Genomic DNA, 24,661 nt, shown 5'->3' with positions numbered 1-24,661 from the left:
CTGAGGCACGGCGCCCCCCCACGGACAGGGCGGGAGGAAAACTGAGTCACAGCGCCCCCTCACGGACAGGAAGGGCAGGAAACAGTCACAGCGCCCCCTCACGGGCAGGACGGGAGGGAAACTGAGTCACAGCGCCCCCTCATGGACAGGGAGAGAGAGAAACTGAGTCACAGCGCCCCCTCTGGGGTAGGACGGGAGTCACAGCGCCCCCTCACGGCCAGGGCGGGAGGGAAACTGAGTCACAGCGCCCCCTCACGGACAGGGCGGGAAGCTGAGGCACAGCGCCCCCTCGCGGACAGGGAGGGAAACGGAGTCACAGCGCCCCCTCGCGGACAGGGAGGGAAACTGAGTCACAGCGCCCCCTCGCGGACAGGGAGGGAAACTGAGTCACAGCGCCCCCTCGCGGACAGGGCGGGCGGGAAACCGAGCCACAGCGCCCCCTCGCGGACAGGGCGGGAGCCACAGCGCCCCCTCCCGGGCCGGGCAGGGAGGGGAAACTGAGGCACCGCAGCCCCGGGCGCTCACTACATCCCCTTGATCGATCGCTCCTCCCCGTCTCTCCCCCCCCCCCCAGCGCTTAGGGCAGGGCTGGGCACATAGTAAGCGCCCAGCGCATGCCATCCTCGTCGTTATTCTGGAGTGCCCATTCATTCATTCATTCCATTCATTCATTCATCCATCCATTCCGTCCTACTTATTGAGCGCCCACTGTGTGCCGAGCGCCGGAAGGGACGATTCGGCGACAGCTAATCAGGGTCAATAATAATATTGATGGATCGGCTGATCAGACAATAACAGGAATAATAATGATGATGGTATGTGCTAAGTGCTCACAATAATAATAATAATAATAATAATAATAATAATGGTATCTGATAGGCGCTTACTATGTGCCAAGCGCTGGGGGAGAGACCAGGTGATGAGGTTGTCCCCCGGGGGGGCTCACGGCCTTCATCCCCATTTGACAGAGGAGGAAACTGAGGCCCAGGGAAGTGAATAATAATAAATAATAAATGACTGTAAATAATAATAACAATAAATAATCAGGATGATGGCATTTATTAAGTGCTTACTACGTGCCACGCACCGTACCATAATAAATAATAATGATGAGGGCATTTATTAAGTGCTTACTACACGCCGCGCACTGTACCAAGCGCCGAGGGAGAGACAGGGTGATGAGGTTGTCCCCCGGGGCCTCGCGGCCTTCATCCCCATTTGACAGAGGAGGAAACTGAGGCCTGCAGAAGAATAATGATAATGAGGGCATTTGTGAAGCGCTTACTATGTGCCGAGCACTGTACTAAGCGCTGGGGGGGAGACAAGGTGATGGGGTTGTCCCCCGGGGGGCTCACGGGCTTCATCCCCATTGGACAGAGGAGGGAACTGAGGCACAGAGAATAATAATAATAATAATAATAATAATATTGATGGTATTTGTTAGGCGCTTACTATGTACCAATTCTAAAAGCTGAGGGGGGATACAAGGTGATGAGGTTGTCCCCCGGGGGGGCTCACGGTCTTCATCCCCATTTGACGGAGGAGGCAACTGAGGCCCAGAGAATAATAATAGTAAGGATGGCATTTGTTAATAATAATAATGACAGCATTTATTAAGCGCTTACTATGCGCCAAGCACTGTTCTAAGCGCTGGGGGGGAGACAAGGTGATGAGGTTGTCCCCCGGGGGGCTCACGGGCTTCATCCCCATTGGACAGAGGAGGAAACTGAGGCCCAGAGAATAATAATAATAATATTTGTTAAGTGCTTACTATGTGCCAACCACTGTACTAAGCGCTGGGGGGATACAAGGTGATGAGGTTGTCCCCCGGGGGGGCTCACAGACTTCATCCCCATTTTCCAGATGAGGGAACTGAGGCCCAGAGAAGTGAAGTGACTTGCCCAAAGTCCCCCAGCTGACAGTTGGCGGAGCTGGGATTTGAACCCAGGACCTCGGACTCCCGAGCCCGGGCTCTTTCCACTGAGCCACGCTGCTTCTCAGTAAGTGCTTTTAAGCGCTTACTATGTGTCAAGCGCTGGGGAGGAGACCAGGTGATGAGGTTGTCCCCCGGGGGGCTCACGGCCTTCATCCCCATTTGACAGAGGAGGAAACTGAGGCCCGGAAAATAATAATAATAATGATGATGATGATAATGATGGTATTTGTTAAGCGCTTACTACGTGCCAAGCACTGTTCTAAGCGCTGGGGGTGGGAAACAAGGCGATGAGGTTGTCCCCCGGGGGGCTCACGGTCTTCATCCCCATTTGACAGATGAGGAAACTGAGGCACAGAGAACAATAATAGTAATAATGATGGTATTAAGCGCTTACTATGTGCCAAGCACTGTTCTAAGCACTGGGAGAGATACAAGGTGATGAGGTTGTCCCCCGGGGGGCTCACGGGCTTCATCCCCATTTGACAGATGAGGAAACTGAGGCACAGAGAACAATAATAGTAATAATGATGGTATTAAGCGCTTACTATGTGCCAAGCACTGTTCTAAGCGCTGGGAGAGATACAAGGTGATGAGGTTGTCCCCCGGGGGGCTCACGGGCTTCATCCCCATTTGACAGAGGAGGGAACTGAGGCCCGGAAAATAATAATAGTAATGATGATGATAATGATGGTATTTGTTAAGCGCTTACTATGTGCTGAGCACTGTTCTAAGCGCTGGGGGGGAGACAAGGTTGGACAAAGACCGTGTCTAACCCCTTGGGCTCACAGTCTAATAATAATAATAATGGTATTTGTTAAGCGCTTACTATGTGCCAAGCACTGTTCTAAGCGCTGGGGGAGAGACAAGGTGATGAGGTTGCCCCCCGGGGGGCTCACGGGCTTCATCCCCATTTGACAGAGGAGGAAACTGAGGCCCAGAGAATAATAATAATAATAATAATAATGAGGGCATTTGTTGAGCACTTACTACGGGCCAAGCACTGTTCTAAGCGCTGGGGGAGAGACAAGGCGATGAGGTTGGCCCCCGGGGGGCTCACGGCCTTCATCCCCATTTGACAGAGGAGGAAACTGAGGCCCGGAAAATAATAATAATAATGATGATGATAATGATGGTATTTGTTAAGCGCTTACTACGTGCCAAGCACTGTTCTAAGCGCTGGGGGAGAGACAAGGTGATGAGATTGTCCCCCGGGGGGCTCACGGGCTTCATCCCCATTTGACAGAGGAGGAAACTGAGGCCCAGAGAATAATAATAATAATAATGAGGGTATTTGTGAAGCGCTTACTACGTGCCAAGCACTGTTCTGAGCGCCGGGGGAGAGACAAGGCGATGAGGTTGTCCCCCAGGGGGGCTCACGGGCTTCATCCCCATTTGACAGAGGAGGCAACTGAGGCCCTGAGAAGCGAGGTGACCCGCCCAAGGTCACCCAGCTGACAAGGGGCGGGGCCGGGATTTGAACCCAGGACCTTTAGTCCTTTAGACCGTGAGCCCACTGTTGGGTAGGGCCCGTCTCTCTCTGTTGCCAACTTGGACCTCCCAAGCGCTCAGTACAGTGCTCCGCACATAGTAAGCGCTCAATAAATACGATCGATTGATTGATGGATGGATTGATTGACGTCCGGGCCTAGTCCAGACAGTAACCGGAGCCACCGGAGGGTATTTTTGGAAGCGACGGGTGGGAGGGAGGGGGCCCGGGCGTCCCTGACATACCCCCGCTGGTCACGGTCACGTTCAGTAAATAGCCCGGGCCCCGGGCCGGTCATGGATTAAACGTCCCTCGGCCCAGGCCCCCAAATCCGCCCGTGCCGGGTCACCGGGGTCACGCTCACACATCATGAGGAGGACGAGAAAGGTATGTGCTGAGCGCTCACTACGTGCCGGGCACTGTACTAAGCGCCGAGGTGGGGAGGGGGCAGCCAGGGGGGTCTGGCGGTCAGCGTTGGGTCACCGGGGGACGGTCAGGGACGATGATAATGGTATTTATTAAGTGCTTATTATGTGTTAGGCACTTAGTACAGTGCCCTGCACACAGTAAGCGCTCAGTAAATACGATTGAATGAATGTACTGAGCGCCGAGATGGGCAGGGGACAGTCAGGGGGGTCTGATGGTCAGTGCCAGGTCACTGGGGGACGGTCAGGGACGGTGATAATGGTGTTTATTAAGTGCTTATTATGTGTTAGGCACTTAGTACAGTGCTCTGCACACAGTGAGCGCTCAGTAAATAGGATTGAATGAATGTACTGAGCACCGAGATGGGCAGGGGACCATCAAGGGTGTCTGATGGTCGGCGTTGGCTCACTGGGGGACGGTCAGGGACGATGATAATGGTATTTATTAAGTGCTTATTATGTGTTAGGCACTTAGTACAGTGCTCTGCACACCGTGAGCGCTCAGTAAATACGATTGAATGAATGTACTGAGCGCTGAGATGGGCAGGGGACTGTCAGGGGTGTCTGATGGTCGGCGTTGGCTCACTGGAAGATGGTCAGGGACGATGATAATGATAATGGTATTTATTAAGTGCTTATTGTGTGTTAGGCACTTAGTACAGTGCCCTGCACACAGTAAGCGCTCAGTAAATACGATTGAATGAATGTACTAAGCGCCGAGATGGGCAGGGGACCGTCAGGGTTGTCTGATGGTCAGTGTTGGCTCACTAGGAGATGCTAAGAAATAATAATAATTATAATAAAGGTATTTGTTGAGCGCTTACTATGTGTCAGGCACTGTACTAAGCGCTGAGATGGGCAGGGGACAGTCAGGGGTGTCTGATGGTCAGTGTTGGCTCCCTGGGGGACGGTCAGGGACGATAATAATAATGATAATGGTATTTATTAAGTGCTTATTATGTGTTAGGCACTTAGTACAGTGCTCTGCCCACCGTAGGCGCTCAGTAAATAGGATTGAATGAATGTACTGAGCGCTGAGATGGGCAGGGGACCGTCAGGGGTGTCTGGCGGTCAGCGTTGTGTCACTGGGGGATGGTCAGGGACGATGATAATGGTATTTATTAAGTGCTTATTATGTGTTAGGCACTTAGTACAGTGCCCTGCACACAGTAAGCGCTCAGTAAATACGATTGAATGAATGTACTGAGCGCTGAGATGGGCAGGGGACCGTCAGGGGTGTCTGATGGTCAGTGTTGGCTCACTAGGAGATGCTAAGAAATAATAATAATGATAATAAAGGTATTTGTTAAGCGTTTACTATGTGCCAGGCACTGTACTAAGCGCTGAGATGGACAAGGGAGAGTCAGGGGTGTCTAATGGTCAGTGTTTGGGTCACTGGGGGACGGTCAGGGACGATAATAATGATGATAATGGAATTTATTAAGTGCTTATTATGTGTTAGGCACTTAGTACAGTGCCCTGCACACAGTAAGCGCTCAATAAATGCGATTGAATGAATGTACTAAGCGCTGAGATGGGCAGGGGACCGTCAGGGGTGTCTGATGGTCAGTGTTGGGTCACTGGGGGATGGTCAGGGACGATGATAATGGTGTTTATTAAGTGCTTATTATGTGTTAGGCACTTAGTACAGTGCTCTGCACACCGTAAGCGCTCAGTACATACGATTGAATGAATGTACTGAGCGCCGAGATGGGCAGGGGACCGTCAGGGGTGTCTGGCGGTCAGCGTTGTGTCACTGGGGGATGGTCAGGGATGATGATAATGGTATTTATTAAATGCTTATTATGTGCTAGGCACTTAGTACAGTGCTCTGCACACAGTGAGCGCTCAGTAAATACGATTGAATGAATGTACTGAGCGCCGAGATGGGCAGGGGACCGTCAGGGGTGTCTGATGGTCAGTGTTGGCTCCCTGGGAGATGCTAAGAAATAATAATAATGATAATAAAGGTACTTGTTAAGCGCTTACTATGTGTCAGGCACTGTACTAAGCGCTGAGATGGAGAAGGGAGAGTCAGGGGGGGTCTGATGGTCAGTGTTGGCTCCCTGGGGGACGCTAAGAAATAATAATAATGATAATAAAGGTATTTGTTGAGTGCTTACTATGTGTCAGGCACTGTACTAAGCGCTGAGATGGGCAGGGGAGAGTCAGGGGGGGTCTGATGGTCAGTGTTGGCTCACTGGGGGACGCTAAGAAATAATAATAATTATAATAGAGGTATTTGTTGAGTGCTTACAACATGTCAGGCACTGTACTAAGCGCTGAGATAGCAGGGGACACTTTTGTGGTCAGCGTTGGGTCACTGGGAGACGGTCAGGGACGATGATAATGGTATTTATTAAGTGCTTATTATGTGCTAGGCACTTAGTACAGTGCTCTGCACACAGTAAACGCTCAGTACATACGATTGAATGAATGTACTAAGCGCTGAGATGGGCAGGGGACCGTCAGGGGGGTCTGATGGTCAGCGTTGGGTCACTGGGGGACAGTCAGGGATGATAATAATGATGATAATGGTATTTATTAAGTGCTTATTATGTTAGGCACTTAGTACAGTGCCCTGCACACCGTAAGCGCTCAGTAAATACGATTGAATGAATGTACTAAGCGCCGAGATGGAGAAGGGAGAGTCAGGGGTGTCTGATGGTCAGTGCCAGGTCACTGGGGGACGGTCAGAGATGATAATAATGATGATAATGGTATTTATTAAGTGCTTATTGTGTGTTAGGCACTTAGTACAGTGCTCTGCACACCGTGAGTGCTCAGTAAATACGATTGAATGAATGTACTAAGCGCCGAGATGGGCAGGGGACAGTCAGGGGTGTCTGATGGTCAGTGTTGGCTCCCTGGGGGACGCTAAGAAATAATAATAATGATAATAAAGGTATTTGTTGAGTGCTTACTATGTGTCAGGCACTGTACTAAGCGCTGAGATAGCAGGGGACAGTCTTGCGGTCAGCGTTGGGTCACTGGGGGACGGTCAGGGACGGTGATAATGATGATAATGGTATTTATTAAGTGCTTATTATGTGTTAGGCACTTAGTACAGTGCCCTGCACACCGTGAGCACTCAGTAAATATGATTGAATGAATGTACTAAGCGCTGAGATGGGCAGGGGACCGTCAGGGGTGTCTGAGGGTCAGTGTTGGCTCACTGGGGGATGGTCAGGGACGATGATAATGGTATTTATTAAGTGCTTATTATGTGTTAGGCACTTAGTACAGTGCCCTGCACACTGTAAGTGCTCAGTAAATACGATTGAATGAATGTACTAAGCGCTGAGATGGGCAGGGGACCGTCAGGGGGGTCTGATGGTCAGTGTTGGCTCCCTGGGAGATGCTAAGAAATAATAGTAATGATAATAAAGGTATTTGTTGAGTGCTTACTATGTGTCAGGCACTGTACTAAGCGCTGAGATGGGCAGGGGACAGTCTTGCAGGCAGCGTTGGGTCACTGGGGGACGGTCAGGGACGATGATAATGGTGTTTATTAAGTGCTTATTATGTGTTAGGCACTTAGTACGGTGCTCTGCACACCGTGAGCGCTCAGTAAATACGATTGAATGAATGTACTGAGCGCCGAGATGGGCAGGGGACCGTCAGGGGGGTCTGATGGTCGGCGTTGGGTCACTGGGGGACGGTCAGGGATGATGATAATGGTATTTATTAAGTGTTTATTATGTGTTAGGCACTTAGTACAGTGCTCTGCACACAGTAAGCGCTCAGTACATACGATTGAATGAATGTACTGAGCGCTGAGATGGGCAGGGGACAGTCAGGGGTGTCTGATGGTCAGTGTTGGCTCCCTGGGAGATGCTAAGAAATAATAATAATGATAATAAAGGTATTTGTTAGGCATCTACTATGGGTCAGGCACTGTACTAAGCGCTGAGATGGGCAGGGGACAGTCTTGCGGTCAGCGTTGGGTCACTGGGGGACGGTCAGGGACGATGATAATGGTATTTATTAAGTGCTTATTATGTGCTAGGCACTTAGTACAGTGCTCTGCACACCGTAAGCGCTCAGTAAATACGATTGAATGGATGTACTGAGCGCTGAGATGGGCAGGGGACCGTCAGGGGTGTCTGATGGTCAGTGTTGGCTCCCTGGGGGACGCTAAGAAATAATAATAATGATAATAAAGGTATTTGTTAGGCGTCTACTATGGGTCAGGCACTGTACTAAGCGCTGAGATGGGCAGGGGACAGTCTTGCGGTCAGCGTTGGGTCACTGGGGGACGGTCAGGGACGATGATAATGGTATTTATTAAGTGCTTATTATGTGCTAGGCACTTAGTACAGTGCTCTGCACACCGTAAGTGCTCAGTAAATACGATTGAATGAATGTACTAAGAAATAATAACAGTGATAATAAAGGTATTTGTTGAGCACTTACTATGTGCCAGGCACTGTACTAAGCGCTGAGCTGGAGAAGGGAGAGTCAGGGGTGTCTAATGGTCAGTGTTGGGTCACTGGGGGACGGTCAGGGATGATAATAATGATGATAATGGTATTTATTAAGTGCTTATTATGTGTTAGGCACTTAGTACAGTGCTCTGCACACCGTGAGCGCTCAGTAAATACGATTGAATGAATGTACTGAGCGCCGAGATGGGCAGGGGACAGTCAAGGGTGTCTGATGGTCAGTGTTGGCTCACTGGGAGATGCTAAGAAATAATAATAATGATAATAAAGGTATTTGTTGAGCGCTTACTATGTTCCTGGCACTGTACTAAGCGCTGAGATGGAGAAGGGAGAGTCAGGGGTGTCTGATGGTCAGTGTTGGCTCACTGGGGGACGGTCAGGGACGATAATAATGATGATAATGGTATTTATTAAGTGCTTATTATGTGTTAGGCACTTAGTACAGTGCCCTGCACACCGTGAGCACTCAGTAAATACGATTGAATGAATGTACTGAGCGCCGAGATGGGCAGGGGACCGTCAGGGGTGTCTGATGGTCGGCGTTGGGTCACTGGGGGACGGTCAGGGATGATGATAATGGTATTTATTAAGTGCTTATTATGTGCTAGGCACTTAGTACAGTGCTCTGCACACAGTAAACGCTCAGTACATACGATTGAATGAATGTACTAAGCGCTGAGATGGGCAGGGGACCGTCAGGGGTGTCTGATGGTCAGTGCCAGGTCACTGGGGGACACTAAGAAATAATAATAATGATAATAAAGGTATTTGTTGAGTGCTTACTATGTGTCAGGCACTGTACTAAGCGCTGAGATGGACAAGGGAGAGTCAGGGGTGTCTGATGGTCAGTGTTGGCTCCCTGGGAGATGCTAAGAAATAATAATAATGATAATAAAGGTACTTGTTAAGCGCTTACTATGTGTCAGGCACTGTACTAAGCGCTGAGATGGGCAGGGGACAGTCTTGCGGGCAGCGTTGGGTCACTGGGGGACGGTCAGGGACGGTGATAATGGTGTTTATTAAGTGCTTATTATGTGTTAGGCACTTAGTACAGTGCTCTGCACACAGTAAGCGCTCAGTACATACGATTGAATGAATGTACTGAGCGCCGAGATGGGCAGGGGACCGTCAGGGGTGTCTGATGGTCAGTGTTGGGTCACTGGGGGACGGTCAGGGACGATGATAATGGTATTTATTAAGTGCTTATTATGTGTTAGGCACTTAGTACAGTGCTCTGCACACGGTAAGCGCTCAGTAAATACGATTGAATGAATGTACTAAGCGCCGAGATGGGCAGGGGACCGTCAGGGGTGTCTGATGGTCGGCGTTGGGTCACTGGGGGACGGTCAGGGACGATGATAATGGTGTTTATTAAGTGCTTATTATGTGTTAGGCACTTAGTACAGTGCTCTGCACACCGTAAGCGCTCAGTACATACGATTGAATGAATGTACTAAGCGCTGAGATGGGCAGGGGACAGTCAGGGGTGTCTGGTGGTCAGTGCCAGGTCACTGGGGGACGGTCAGAGATGATAATAATGATGATAATGGTATTTATTAAGTGCTTATTGTGTGTTAGGCACTTAGTACAGTGCTCTGCACACAGTAAACGCTCAATAAATACGATTGAATGAATGTACTAAGCGCTGAGATGGGCAGGGGACAGTCAGGGGGGTCTGATGGTCAGTGCCAGCTCACCGGGAGCCCCCCGGGGGACAACCCCATCACCTTGTATCCCCCCCCAGCGCTTAGTACAGTGCTTGGCACACAGTAAGTGCTTAACAAATACCATTATTATTATCATTATTATTCTCTGTGCCTCAGTTCCCTCCTCTGTCAAATGGGGATGAAGACTGGGACCCCCCGGGGGACAACCTCATCACCTTATATCCCCCCCCCCCCAGCGTTTAGAACAGTGCTTGGCACACAGTAAGCACTTAACAAATATTATTATTGTCATTATTATTCTTCTCTGGGCCTCAGTTCCCTCCTCTGTCAAATGGGGATGAAGACCGTGAGCCCCCCGGGGGACAACCTCATCACCTTATATCCCCCCCAGCGTTTAGAACAGTGCTTGGCACATAGTAAGTGCTTAACAAATACTATTATTATTATTATTATTATTATTATTATTTTTAATATATTTTCTGGGCCTCAGTTCCCTCCTCTGTCAAATGGGGATGAAGACCGTGAGCCCCCCGGGGGACAACCTCATCACCTTATATCCCCCCCAGCGTTTAGAACAGTGCTTGGCACAGAGTAAGTGCTTAACAAATACTATTATTATTATTATTATTATTATTATTATTATTAATATATTTTCTGGGCCTCAGTTCCCTCCTCTGTCAAATGGGGATGAAGACCGTGAGCACCCCGGGGGACAACCTCATCACCTTGTCTCTCCCCCAGCGCTTAGAACAGTGCTTGGCACATAGCTAGCGCTTAACAAATATTATAATAATAATAATAATAATTATTATTATTATTACTATTCTCTGGGCCTCAGTTCCCTCCTCTGTCAAATGGGGATGAAGACCGGGAGCCCCCCGGGGGACAACCTCATCACCTTGTCTCTCCCCCAGCGCTTAGAACAGTGCTTGGCACCTAGCTAGGGCTTAACAAATACTATTATTATTATTATTATTATTATCATTATTATAATTATTATCATTCTCTGGGCCTCAGTTTCCTCCTCTGTCAAATGGGGGTGAAGACCGGGAGCCCCCCAGGCGACAACCTCATCACCTTGTCTCTCCCCCAGCGCTTAGAACAGTGCTTGGCACCTAGTAAGCGCTTAAGAAATGCCATTATTATCATTATATTACTATTACTATTATTATTATTATTATTATAAAGGATATTTTTTTCTGCTCAGTAGAAGCAGAAAAGCAAGTCGAGCAAACAGCGCCATCTAGCGGCTCCCTCTGGCCTCCTCCTCTCTTCTGGTCATTATTGGTATTATTATTAATATTATTATTATTATTATTAATATTATTATCATTCCAATCGTATTTATTGGGCGCTTCCTGTGTGCAGAGCACTGTACTAAGCGCTTGGGAAGCCCAACTGGGCAACAGAGAGAGACAATCCCTACCCAACCACGGGCTCACGGTTGTCATTATCGCTTTGCAGAGAATGAAATTCAGTGTTTAGTACATGCTCCCTTATAGATCATTAATCCTTTTGATTGTTCTTGCCTTATTATTAATTATTTATCATCTGTTACTGTTATTACAGCAACAGCAGAAGAAGCAGGGTGGCTCAGTGGGAAGAGGCCGGGCGTGGGAGCCCGAGGTGGTGGGTTCGAATCCCGGCTCCGCCAGTTGTCCGCTGGGTAATAATAATAATAATAATAATGATAATAATGATGGCATTTATTAAGCGCTTACTATGATGTGCCAAGCACTGTTGTAAGCACTGGGGAGATTACAAGGTGATGAGGTTGTCCCCCGGGGGGCTCACAGTTTTAATCCCCATTTTACAGATGAGGGAACTGAGGCCCAGAGAAGTGAAGTGACTTAATAATGATAATAATAATAATAATAATGGCATTTGTTAAGCGCTTACTATGTGCAAAGCACTGTTCTAAGCGCTGGGGGGGGAATACAATGTGATCAAGTTGTCCCCCGGGGGGCTCCCAGTCTTAATCCCCATTTTTACAGATGAGGGAACTGAGGCTCAGAGAAGTTAAGTGACCTGCCCAAGGTCACACAGCAGACTTGTGGTGGAGCCGGGATTCGAACCCCTGACCTCTGACTCCAAAGCCCGGGCTCTTTCCACTGAGTCACGCTGGGTGACCTCGGCCTTGGCACATGGTAAGCGCTTCCCAAATACCATCATCATTATTATTATTATTATTATTCTCTGGGCCTCAGTTTCCTCCTCTATCCAATGGGGATGAAGACCGGGAGCCCCCCTGGGGGACAACCTCATCACCTTGTCTCTCTGGGCCTCAGTTTCCTCCTCTGTCAAATGGGGATGAAGACCGTGAGCCCCCCGGGGGACAACCTCATCACCTTGTACCCCCCCCCCCCCACAGCGCTTAGTACAGTGCTCGGCACAGAAGAAGCGCTTAACAAATACCACCACTATTACTGTTATTCTCTGGGCCTCAGTTTCCTCCTCTGTCAAATGGGGATGAAGACCGGGAGCCCCCCGGGGGACAACCTCATCACCTTGTATCCCCCCCCACAGCGCTTAGTACAGTGCTTGGCACATAGTAAGCGCTTAACAAACACCATTATGGTGCTTATCCAGCGCTTAGAACAGTGCTTGGCTCATAGTAAGCGCTTAACAAATGCCAACATTATTACTACCCTATTAGTTATTTAACAAACACCATCATTATCATCATCATCATTATTATTATTATTATTTTCCGGGCCTCAGTTTCCTCCTCTGTCAAATGGGGATGAAGACCTCTAGACTGTGAGCCCACTGTTGGGTAGGGACCGTCTCTAGATGTTGCCGACTTGGCCTTCCCAAGCGCTTAGTACAGCGCTCCGCACACAGGAAGCGCTCAATAAATAGAATTGAATTAATTAATGAATTAATTTCTTCTTGTTATTACTAATTGCTTTGCTGATAAGTAGATTTATCTCTGTTTAGTCCTCGTTCCCTCAGGGGACGGGGGAGAGCTGGGTTTTGTGAAGTCGAATATAGGCCGCGTACAGTGCTCTGCACACAGTGAGCGCTCAATAAATAGGATGTTGAATGAGTGAATGAATGTTCCAGATGAAGAGCTGGGAGGAATGGGGCCATGAAGTCATGGGCCCCCCAAAAGATCAGGCTCCGTTATTAATAACAATAATAATATTATATAATGTATAATATACCAATAAAATAATTCATATAATATTATATTATCATGTTATATTACTGTAATAATATGATAATATAATATTATTGTAACAATCATATAACAATACAAATAATAATAATGGTATTTGTTAAGCTTGTTTTAGACTGTGAGCCCAATGTTGGGTAGGGACTGTCTCTATAGGTTGCCAATTTGTACTTCCCAAGCGCTTAGTACAGTGCTTTGCACATAGTAAGCGCTCAATAAATATGATTGATTGATTGAGCGCTTACTACATGCCAAGCACGTAGTAAGTAATGTGTAATGTATATTATAATAAACATAATAATATAATAAATTATATAATATAATATTATAATATAATATTATTGCAATAATATTATAATATAATGATTGTGACAATAATATAAGACAATAATAATAATGGTATTTGTTAAGCACTTACTACATGCCAAGCATGTAGTAATGTATATGATAATATATAACATAATAGTATAATAAATTATATAATATTATAATATAGTATTATTGTAATAAGATTATAATATAATAATATTATAAAATTATTGTGACAATAATATAATAATACAAATAATAATAATAATTGTATTTGTTAAGCGCTTACTACATGCCAAGCATGTAGTAATGTATGATGTATATTAGTACATGTATATTAGTACATTAGTAGCATGTAGTACATGCCAGGCATGTAGTAATGTATGATGTATATTAGTATATTATAATATATAACATAATAATATAATAAATTATATTATATCATATTATAATATTATTGTAATAATATTATAATATGATATCGTTGTAACAGTAATATAATAATAATAATAATGGTATTTGTGAAGCACCCACGCACTGTTCTAAGCGCTGGGGGAGAGACAAGGTGATGAGGTTGTCCCCCCGGGAGCTCCTGGTCTTCATCCCCATTTGACAGAGGAGGAAACTGAGGCCCGGAAAATAATAATAATGATGATGATGATGATAATGATGGTATTTGTTAAGCGCTTACTATATGCCTAGCACTGTTCTAAACGCTGAGGGGGAAAGACGAGGTAATGACAAGGCGCGTGCGCAGTAGTCCCCGCCTGAAAGGGGCGGGACCCAGCGGGGCTGCGGCCAATAGGAAAGCAAAGAGAGTAGTAGCCCCGCCCTCCGGCCACGCCTCCCCGCGCTCGCGCGTGCGCAGTAGTCCGCTCAGGAAGGGGGCGGGGCTGCGACCAATAGGAGCGCTCAGAGGCCGCTATCCACGCTCCCCATCACGCCCCCCCCCAAGCCGCGCATGCGCAGTAGCCCCTGCCAGAAAGGGGCGGGGCTGCGGCCAATATGAGAGCACGGAGTGGTAGCCCCACCCTTCAGCCGCGCGTCCCCTCGCTCGCGCGTGCGCAGTAGCCCGCTCCAAAAAGGGCAGGGCTGCGACCAATAGGAGTGCTCAGAGACCGCTATCCACACCTCCCCACCCACCCGCGCCTGCGCAGTAGTCCCGGCCAGAAAGGGGCGGGACCCGGCGGGGCTGCGGCCAATAGGAGAGCACAGAGAGCGGTAGCCCCGCCCTGCGGCCACGCCTCCCCAAGCTCGCGTGTGCGCAGTAACCCGCTCCAGAAGGGGGCGGGGCTGCGGCCAATAGGAGCGCTCAGAGACCGCTAACCCCGCCTCCCCCCACCCGCGCGTGCGCAGTAGCACCGCCAGAAAGGGGCGGGGCTGCTGCCGATAGGAGAGCGCAGAGTGGTAACCCCGCCCTCCAGCCACACCTCCCCCTCGCTCGCGCGTGCGCAGTAGCCAGTTGAGAAGGGGGCGGGGCTGCGACCAATAGGAAAGGTCAGGGACCGCTATCCCCGCCCCCTGGTCACGCCTCCCCTTCCCACCGCCCGCGCGTGCGCAGTAGCACCGCCAAAAAGGGGCGGGACCCGGCGAGGCTGCGGCCAATAGGAGAGCAGAGAGAGTAGTTCCCCAGCCCTCCAGCCACGCCTCCCAGCGCTCGCGCGTGCGCAGTAGCCCGCACTTGAAGGGGGCGGGGCTGCGGCCAATAGGAGCGCTCAGAGACCGCTATCACCACCCCCCGTCACACCTCCCCCGTCCCTCGGCCCGCGCGTGCGCAGTATCACCGCCAGAAAGGGGCGGGACCCGGCGGGCTGCGGCCAAAAGGAGAGCACAGAGAAGTGGCCACGCCTCCCCTCGCTCGCGCGTGCGCAGTAGCCCGCTCCAGAAGGGGGCGGGGCTGAGACCAATAGGAGCGCTCAGAGACCGCTATCCCCGCCTCCCGGACCACGCCTCCCCCCACCCGCGCGTGCGCAGTAGTCCCCAGTAGAAAGGGGCGGGACCCGGCGGGGCTGCGGCCAATAGGAGAGCAGAGACCGCAGTAGCCCCGCCCCGCGGCCACGCCCCCCTGCGCTTGCGCGTGCGCAGTAGTCCCCGGCCGAGGGGGCGGGGCCCGGCGTCCTCCCCGCGGGCTGAGGGGCCTGGCGGGCGACCGTTCCCCGGGCCCCGCCCCCCGTCCGCGGGGCCGGAGGGGGGGAGGGGCCGCCGGGACCGGACCGGACCGGACCGATCCTGGAGCCGCCGCCGCCGCCATGAAGCGGAAGAGCGAGCGCGTCCGGACCGCCCGCGGACCCGCGCTGCCCGCCAAGAAGAGCCGCCCGGACCCCAAGCCCCGCAGGCCTGACTTCGCCGTCAGCGTCACCGGTCAGACCCGCCGGACACGCCCCCCACGCTCCTAGCTCCGCCCCCTTAGCCCCGCCCTCTTGCTCCTAGCCACGCCCCTTTGGCTCCGCCCCTCACATCCGGCCATGCCCCCTTTAGCCCCGACCCTCACTTCCGGCCCACCCCGTTAGCCCCGCCCACACACTCATGGCCACGCCCCCTTTAGCTCCGCCCCTCATTTCCGACCCCGCACGTGCGTTCATGGCCACGCCCCCTTTAGCCCCGTCCCTCACTTCCGGCCCCGCCCGCGCACTCCTAGCCACGCCCCCCTTAGCTCCGGCCCCGGCCGCGCACGCCTGACCACGCCCCCTTTAGCTCCGCCCTTCACTTCCGGCCCCGCCCGCGCACTCCTAGCCACGCCCCCTTTAGCTCCGGCCCGTGCACGCCTGGCCACATCCCCCTTTAGCTCCGCCCCTCACGCCCGGCTCCGCCCGCTCATAGCCACGCCCCCTTTAGCTCCGCCCCTCACTTCCGGCCCCGGCCGCGCACTCCTGGCCATGCCCCATTGAGCTCCGGCCCCGCCCGCGAACGCCTGGCCACGCCCCCTTTAGCTCCGCCCCTCACGTCCGGCCCCGCCCGCTCCTAGCCACGCCCCCTTCTGTAGCGCTGCCCCTCGCTCCCGGTCCCGCCCCCTTAGCCCCGCCCCTTCGTCTCCGCCAATCTTTTTTCGTCCCGCCCTCTTAGCCCCGCCCACGCACTCCTAGCCCCGCCCCCTCCTTTATTGCTGCCCCTCGCTTCCGGCCCCTCCTTAGCCCCGCCCCCGTCGGCTCCGCCCATCATTTCCGGTCCCATCCTCTCAGCCCTGCCTGCACACTCCTAGCCCCGCCCCCTTGAGCTCCGCCCCCCACTTCCTTGCCAATGCGCTCCTGGCCACGCCCCCTTCCTTAGTGCTGCCCCTCGCTTCCGGTCCCGCCCCCCTTCGCCCCGCCCCCGTCGGCTCCGCCCCTCACTTCCGGTCCCGCCCTCTCAGCTCCGCCCGCACACGGCTAGCCCCGCCCCTTCGGCTCCGCCCCCTCTTCCGGCCCCGCCCCTTCAGCCCCACCCGTGCACTCCTAGCCATCCCCCTTCGGCTCCGCCCCCTTATGGTCCCGCCCCCTTAGCCTCCCCCCCACACTCCTAGACTCGCCCCCTTTAGCCACGCCCCTCACTACCGGCCCCGCCCGCGCACTCCTAGCCACGCCCCCTCTAGCTCCGGCCCCGCCCCCGCACGCCTAGCCACGCCCCCTTCCCTAGCTCTGCCCCACTTCCCGTCCCTCACCCCTAGCCCCGCCCCTCCGGCTCCGCCCACCATTTCCGGTCCCGCCCTCTTAGCCCCGCCTGTGCGCTCCTAGCCACGCCCCCTTTAGCTCCACCCCCACTTACGGCCCCGCCCAGACAGTCCTAGCCACGCCCCCTTGTCTAGTGCTGCCCCTCGCTTTCGGTTCTGCCCATCATTTCCGGTCCTGCCCTCTAAACCCCGGCCACGCACGGCTAGCCACGCCCCTTCGGCCCCGCCCCCTCTTCCGGCCCCGCCCCTTTAGCCCCACCCGTACCATCCTAGCCACGCCTCCTTCAGCTCCGCCCCTCTCTTCTGATCCCACCCACTCCCTTAGTCTCCCCCACACACTCTTAGCCCCACCCCATTTAGCCCCGCCCCCTCCCTTCCGGTTCTGCCCCATGCTCTAGCCCCACCCACTTTAGCTCTCCTCAGCCCCCCCAACTTCCGGTCCCGCCCTCTTTCACCCTGCCTCCTCTAGATCCGCCCCGTTTCCGGCCCCAACCCCCTTCAGCTCCACTTCTCACGCTCTGCCCCGCCCCACGCTCCTAGCCCCGCCCTCATTGGCCCCAGTCCTCCGTCCCAGCCCCTGTCCCCCTTAGCCCAGCCCCTCACATCCGGCTTGGCCCCTTTAGCCCCGCCCCCCGGGTTCCTAGCTCCACCCTCATTGGCCCTGCTCCTCGGTCCCGGCCACGCCCCCTTAGCCCCGCCCACAGTTAGCCACGCCCCATTTCCACTTCTCTCCTCACACCCTGCCCCCCTTAGCCCCGCCCCTCACATCCGGCTTGGCCCCCTTAGCCCCGCCCCAAGTTCCTAGCTCCACCCTCATTGGCCCTGCTCCTTGGTCCCAGCCGCGCCCCTTTAGCCCCGCCCACACCTAGCCCCGCCCCTTTTCCAAACCTCCCCACACTCCTAGCTTCACCCCCTCAGGCCCCGCCCCCTCCTCCTTTTGCCCCGCCCCGTTTTTCTAACCCCTCACTTCCGGGCAGCCCCCTCCATTTCAGCCCCGCCCACTCACTTCCGGCCCAGCCTCCACTCTAACCACGCCCCACGTAGCTTCTCCCCCTCACTTCCGGTCCCGCCCCTGCACCCTATCCCTGCCCACTTTCCGCCTCTCACTTCCGGTCAACCCCCCCCACCCCGGCCACGCCCCTTCACCCGTGCTCCCCACTTCCGGCCCTGCCCTCCCCCCAGCCACGCCCCATAAATCTCTCCCCGCACTTCCGGTCCCACCCCCTCCATGCTAACCACGCCCATTTTCCCACCCCACCCAGTCCTCTGTCCCCTCACTTCCGGTCCTGCCCCTTTAGCCCCACCCCTCACCTCCGGTCCTGCCCTCCATCCTAGCCCCGCCCCATGTAGCTCCTCCCCCCTCTCTTCCGGTCCCACCCCTCCGTCCTATCCACGCCCACTCCCCCCTCACGTCTGGTCACCCCTCCCACGGTAGCCACGCCCCTTCATCCCCACCCCCTCACTTCCGGCCCCGCCCACTTCCCCCGCCTCTCACTTCCGGTCAACCCCCCCACCCCGGCCACGCCCCTTCACCTGCGCTCCCCACTTCCGGCCCTGCCCTCCCCCCAGCCACGCCCCGTGTAGCCCCTCCCCTCACTTCCGGTCCCGCCCCCTCCATGCTAGCCACACCCACTTCCCCACCCCGCCCATTCCTCTGTCCCCTCACTTCCGGTCCTGCCCCTTTAGCCCCACCCCTCACTTCCAGTCCTGCCCTCCATCCTAGCCCCACCCCGTGTAGCTCCTCCCCCTCACTTCCGGTCCCGCCCCTCCATCCTAGCCACGCCCCCTCCCCCCTCCCTCACATCTGGTCACCCCTCCCACCGTAGCCACGCCCCTTCTACCCACCCCCTCACTTTCCGGCCCCGCCCACTTTCCCTGCCTCTCACTTCTGGTCAACCCCCCCCACCCTAGCCACGCCCCGTGTAGCTCCTCCCCTCACTTCCGGTCCCGCCCCTTCCATGGCAGCCACACCCACACCATGCTAGCCACGCCCACTTCCCCGCCCCACCCATTCCTCTGTCCCCTCGCTTCCGGTCCTGCCCCTTCAGCCCCACCCCTCACCCCCGCCCTCCGTTCTAGCCCCGCCCCACGTAGCTCCTCCCCCATGCTGCCAGTCCCGCCCCTCCCCCCTAGCCACGCCCCTCCCCCCTAGCCACGCCCCCTCCCCCCTCCCCTCACTTCTGGTCACCCCTCCCACCGTAGCCACGCCCCTTCACCCCCCCCCCCCTCACTTTCCGGCCCCGCCCTCTTCCCCCCACCTCTCACTTCCGGTCACCCCCCCACCCCAGCCACTCCCCTTCATTCCTGCTCCAGGAGGCCCTGCCCTCCCCCCAGCCACGCCCCGTGTAGCTCCTCCCCCTCACTTCCGGCCCCGCCCCCTCCATGCTAGCCACGCCCACTTCTGCACCCCACCCATTCCTCTGTCCCCTCACTTCCGGTCCTGCCCCTTTAGCCCCACCCCTCATCTCCGGTCCTGCCCTCCGTCCCGGCCCCGCCCCATGTAGCTCCTCCCCCTTTGCTTCCTGCCCCGCCCCTCCCTCCTAGCCACGCCCACTCCTCCCCTCACTTCTGGCCGACCCTTGCACCTTAGCCACGCCCCTTTAGCCCCTCCCCCTCACTTCCGGTCCTGCTCCTCCCCTCTGGCCACGCCCCGAGTAGCTCCTCCCCCTCACTTCCGGTCCTGCCCCTCCCCCTGGCCACGCCCCTGTGTCGCTCCTCCCCCTCACTTCCGGTCCCGCCCCTCCCCGGCCACGCCCCCTTTAGCACCTCCCCCTCACTTCCGGTCCCGCCCCTCCTGTCGCCACCATCAGTCACCATCGCCATTCATTCAGTCGTATTTATTGAGCGCCTCCTGTGTGCAGAGCACTGTACTAAGCGCTTGGGACGTCCAAGTCGGCAACAGATAGAGACGGTCCCTACCCGACAGCGGGCTCACGGTCTAGAAGGGGACAACAAAACATAACAAAGAGACAGGTGTCAGCCCCATCAGAATAAACAGAATTACAGATATAGTCATTCAGTCGTATTTACTGAGCGCTTCCTGTGTGCAGAGCACTGTACTAAGCGCTTGGGACGTCCAAGTCGGCAACATCTAGAGACGGTCCCTACCCGACAACGGTCTAGAAGGGGGAGACGGACGACGAAACATAACAAGGAGACAGGTGTCACCACCATCAAAATAAGTAGAATTACAGATATAGTCATTCAGTCGTATTTACTGAGCGCTTCCTGTGGGCAGAGCACTGTACTAAGCGCTTGGGAAGTACAAATCGGCAACAGATAGAGATGGTCCCTACCCAACAGTGGGCTCACAGTCTAGAAATGGTAAGCGTCTATCAAATATCACGACTGTCAGAAGGAGGGCGGCCTAGAAGAAAGGGGCCGGGGGTGGGAGTCCGGAGGACCTGGGTTCTAATCCCGCCTCTCTCCCTCGCAGATCGCCTCGGCTTCGCCATCCTGGGTCAGAAGCCCAAGGCCTCGGCCAGCGCGCACTACTTCTGTGTCGACGACGAGCTGGTCTACGAGAAGTGAGTCGATCAATCGATCAATCAATCAATCGTATTTATTGAGCGCTTCCTGTGTGCACAGCACTGTACTGAGCGCTTGGGAAGTCCAAGTGGGCAACACATAGAGACAGTCCCCACCCAACAGTGGGCTCACGGTCTAGGAGGGGGAGACGGACGACAAAACCGAACACATTAACAGAATAAAATAAATGGAATAGATAGGTACAAGTAAAATAAATAGAGTGATAAATATGTACAAACATATATACAGGTGCTGTGGAGTCCCCCCACGATCCCTCCCAGCATCCCCCGGAGTAACGGAAATAATGATAACAATAATGATGGCATTTGTTAAGCGCTTACTCTGTGCAAAGCACTTCTAAGCGCTGGGGGGATACAAAGCGATCAAGTTGCCCCACGTGGGGCTCACAATCTTAATCCCCATTTTCCAGATGAGGTCACTGAGGCCCGGAGAAGTGAAGTGACTCGCCCGAAGCCGCCCAGCTGGCAATTGGCGGAGCCGGAATTTGAACCCAGGACCTCGGACTCCAAAGCCCGGGCTCTTTCCACGGAGCCACGGCGATTCTGTCGCCATCCTCCCTCCAAACCCGCCCGGTAGAGAAGCAGCAGCGTGGCTCAGCGGGAAGAGCCCGGGCTTGGGAGTCCGAGGTCCTGGGTTCGAATCCCGGCTCCGCCCCTTGTCAGCTGGGTGGATTTGGGCGAGTCATTTCCCTTCCTTGGGCCCCTCCTCTGCCAAATGGGGATGAAGACCGTGAGCCCCCCGGGGGACAACCTCATCACCTCGTATCCCCCCGTGGCGCTCAGAACAGTGCTCGGCACATAGTAAGCGCTTCACAAATACCATCGTTATTATTATTATTAGTGTTGCTATGATTCTCCAGGCCTCAGTTTCCTCCTCTGTCAAATGGGGATGAAGACCGTGAGCCCCCCGGGGGACAACCTCATCACCTCATATCCCCCCCCCAGCGCTTAGAACAGTGCTCGGCACATAGTAAGCGCTTCACAAATCCATCGTTATTAGTGTTATTATGATTCTGTGGGCCTCAGTTTCCTCCTCTGTCAAATGGGGATGAAGAGCGTAAGCCCCCTGTGGGACAACCTCATCACCTTGTAACCTCCCCAGTGCTTAGAACAGTGCTTTGCACACAGTAAGCGCTTAACAAATACCAAAATTATTATTATTATTAGAACAGTGCTCGGCACATAGTAAGCGCTTCACAAATACCATCGTTATTATTGTTATTATGATTCTCTGGGCCTCAGTTTCCTCCTCTGTCAAATGGGGATGAAGATCGTGAGCCTCCCGGGGGACAACCTCATCACCTCGTATTCCCCCCAGCGCTTAGAACAGTGCTTGGCACATAGTAAGCGCTTAACAAATATTATTATTATTATCTACTCAGTGCTTAGAACAGTGCTTGGCACGTAGTAAGCACTTAACAAATACCACCATTACTATTATTATCCTCTGGGCCTCAGTTTCCTCATCTGTCAAATGGGGATGAAGACCGGGAGCCCCCCGGGGGACAACCCCATCACCTCGTATCCCCTCCCAGCGCTTAGAACAGTGCTTGGCACAGAGTAAGCGCTTAACAAATGCCATTATTATTATTATTAAGAACATTGCTTGACTCTTCACAAATACCATTATGATTATTATAATGATGATTATTATGAATAATAATAAGACAAACCGATCACCCTGTTTCCCCCCCCAGCGCTTAGAACAGTGCTCGGCACATAGTAAGCGCTTAACAAATGCCATCATTATTATTATTATTAAGAACAGTGCTTGACTCTTCACAAATACCATCATGATCATCATGATGATGGTTATTATGAATAATAATAAGACAAACTGATCATCTTGTTTCCCCCCGGGCGCTTAGAACAGTGCTGGGCACATAGTAAGCGCTTAACCAATGCCATTATTATTATTATTATCTTAGAACAGTGCTTGACTCTTCACAAATACCATCATGATCATCATGATGGTGATTATTATGAATAATAATAAGACAAACTGATCACCTTTTTTCCCCCCCAGTGCTTAGAACAGTGCTGCGCACATAGTAAGCACTTAACCAATGCCATTATCATTATTATTATTATTATTATTATTATTAAGAACAGTGCTTGACTCTTCACAAATACCATTATAATTATGATGATGATGATGATTATTCATAATAATAAGACAAACTGATCACCTTGTTTCCCCCCCCCAGCGCTTAGAACAGGGCCTAGGCACATAGTAAGCGCTTAACAAATGCCATTATTATTATTATTATTATCTTAGAACAGTGCTTGCCTCTTCACAAATACCATTATAATGATGATGATGATTATTATTATGAATAATAATAAGACAAACTGATCACCTTGTTTCCCCCCCCCGGCGCTTAGAACAGTGCTGGGCACATTGTAAGCACTTAACAAATGCCATTATCATTATTGTTATTAAGACCAGTGCTTGACTCTTCACTAATACCATTATGATTACGATGATGATTATTATTATGAATAATAAGACAACCTGATCACCTTGTTTCCCCCCCCCGGCACTTAGAACAGTGCTGGGCACATAGTAAGCGCTTAACAAATGCCATTATTATTATTATTATCTTAGAACAGTGCTTGACTCTTCACAAATACCATTATGATCATAATGATGATGATGACTATTATGAATAATAATAAGACAAACTGATCACCCTGTTTCCCCCCCAGCGCTTAGAACAGTGCTCGGCACATAGTAAGCGCTTAACAAATGCTATTATTATTATTATTATTATTATTATTATGAACAGTGCTTGACTCTTCACAAATACCATTATAATGATGATGATGATGATTATTATGAATAATAATAAGACAACCTGATTACCTTGTTCCCCGCCCCCCCCCGGCGCTTAGAACAGTGCTCGGCACATAGTAAGCGCTTAACCAATGCCATTATTATTATTATTATTATTATTATTAAGAACAGTGCTTGACTCTTCACAAATACCATCATGATTATGCTGATGATGATGATGATTATGAATAATAATAAGACAACCCAATCACCTTGTTTCCCCCCAGCGCTTAGAACAGTGCTGGGCACATAGTAAGCGCTTAACAAATGCCATCATTATTATTATTATTATTATTAAGAACAGTGCTCGACTCTTCACAAATACCATTATGATGATGATGATTATTAATAATAATAAGACAAACTGATCACCTTGTTTCCCCCCCAGTGCTTAGAACAGGGGCTGGGCACATAGTAAGTGCTTAACAAATGCCATTATTATTATTATCTTAGAACAGTGCTTGACTCTTCACAAATACCATTATGATCATAATGATGATGATGATGATTATGAATAATAATAAGACAAACTGATCACCCTGTTTCCCCCCCAGCGCTTAGAACAGTGCTGGGCATGTAGTAAGCGCTTAACAAATGCCATCATTATTATTATTATTATTAAGAGCAGTGCTTGACTTCACAAATACCATTATGATCATGATGATGATGATGATTATGAATAATAATAAGGCAAACTGATCACCTTGTTTCCCCCCCAGCGCTTAGAACAGTGCTGGGCACATGGTAAGTGCTTAACAAACATTATTATTATTATTATTATTATTAAGAACAGTGCTTGACTCTTCACAAATACCATTATGATCATTATGATGATGATGATGATTATGAATAATAATGACAAACTGATCACCTTGTTTCCCCCCCCCCAGCGCTTAGAACAGTCCTGGACATGTAGTAAGCGCTTTACAAATGCCTTTCTGATTATTAATCCCTACCACTGTTGTGATTTTCATTCATTTTTTGCGATTTCCGCAGCTTCTACGCCGACTTCGGCCCCCTGAACCTGGCGATGGTCTACCGATACTGCTGCAAGGTGAACAAAAAATTAAAGGTGAGCCCGCTCTCGCGTTCGGGGCCGTACTGAGCGCCTCCTCGGTGCCCGGCACTGTACTGAGCGCTCGGGAGAGGACGGCACGACAAGAAGCGGGCCCGTTCCCTGCCCAC

General features: G+C 52.2%; 1 protein-coding gene across 1 annotated transcript in view; it reads left to right on the top strand.

Moving 5' to 3' along the window:
* Nucleotides 1-15,681: 15,681 nt before the first annotated feature.
* Nucleotides 15,682-24,661, top strand: part of LOC119923122 (dual specificity protein phosphatase CDC14B-like) — a gene marked incomplete at its 3' end in the record, with an annotated part of 41,402 nt that continues 32,422 nt past the window's right edge. Inside the window, exons 1-3 of the mRNA XM_038742653.1 lie at nucleotides 15,682-15,807; nucleotides 20,529-20,619; nucleotides 24,473-24,548. Of these exons, the coding sequence (XP_038598581.1) occupies nucleotides 15,696-15,807; nucleotides 20,529-20,619; nucleotides 24,473-24,548 (279 nt within the window). The remainder of the gene's footprint in view (nucleotides 15,808-20,528; nucleotides 20,620-24,472; nucleotides 24,549-24,661) is intronic.

Source organism: Tachyglossus aculeatus, unplaced genomic scaffold (genome assembly GCF_015852505.1).
Source record: "Tachyglossus aculeatus isolate mTacAcu1 unplaced genomic scaffold, mTacAcu1.pri scaffold_145_arrow_ctg1, whole genome shotgun sequence".
In the NCBI taxonomy this organism is placed as follows: Eukaryota; Metazoa; Chordata; class Mammalia; order Monotremata; family Tachyglossidae; genus Tachyglossus; species Tachyglossus aculeatus.
The sequence above is the reverse complement of the archived record's forward strand: the minus strand, read 5'-3'. Positions and strand labels throughout refer to the sequence as shown.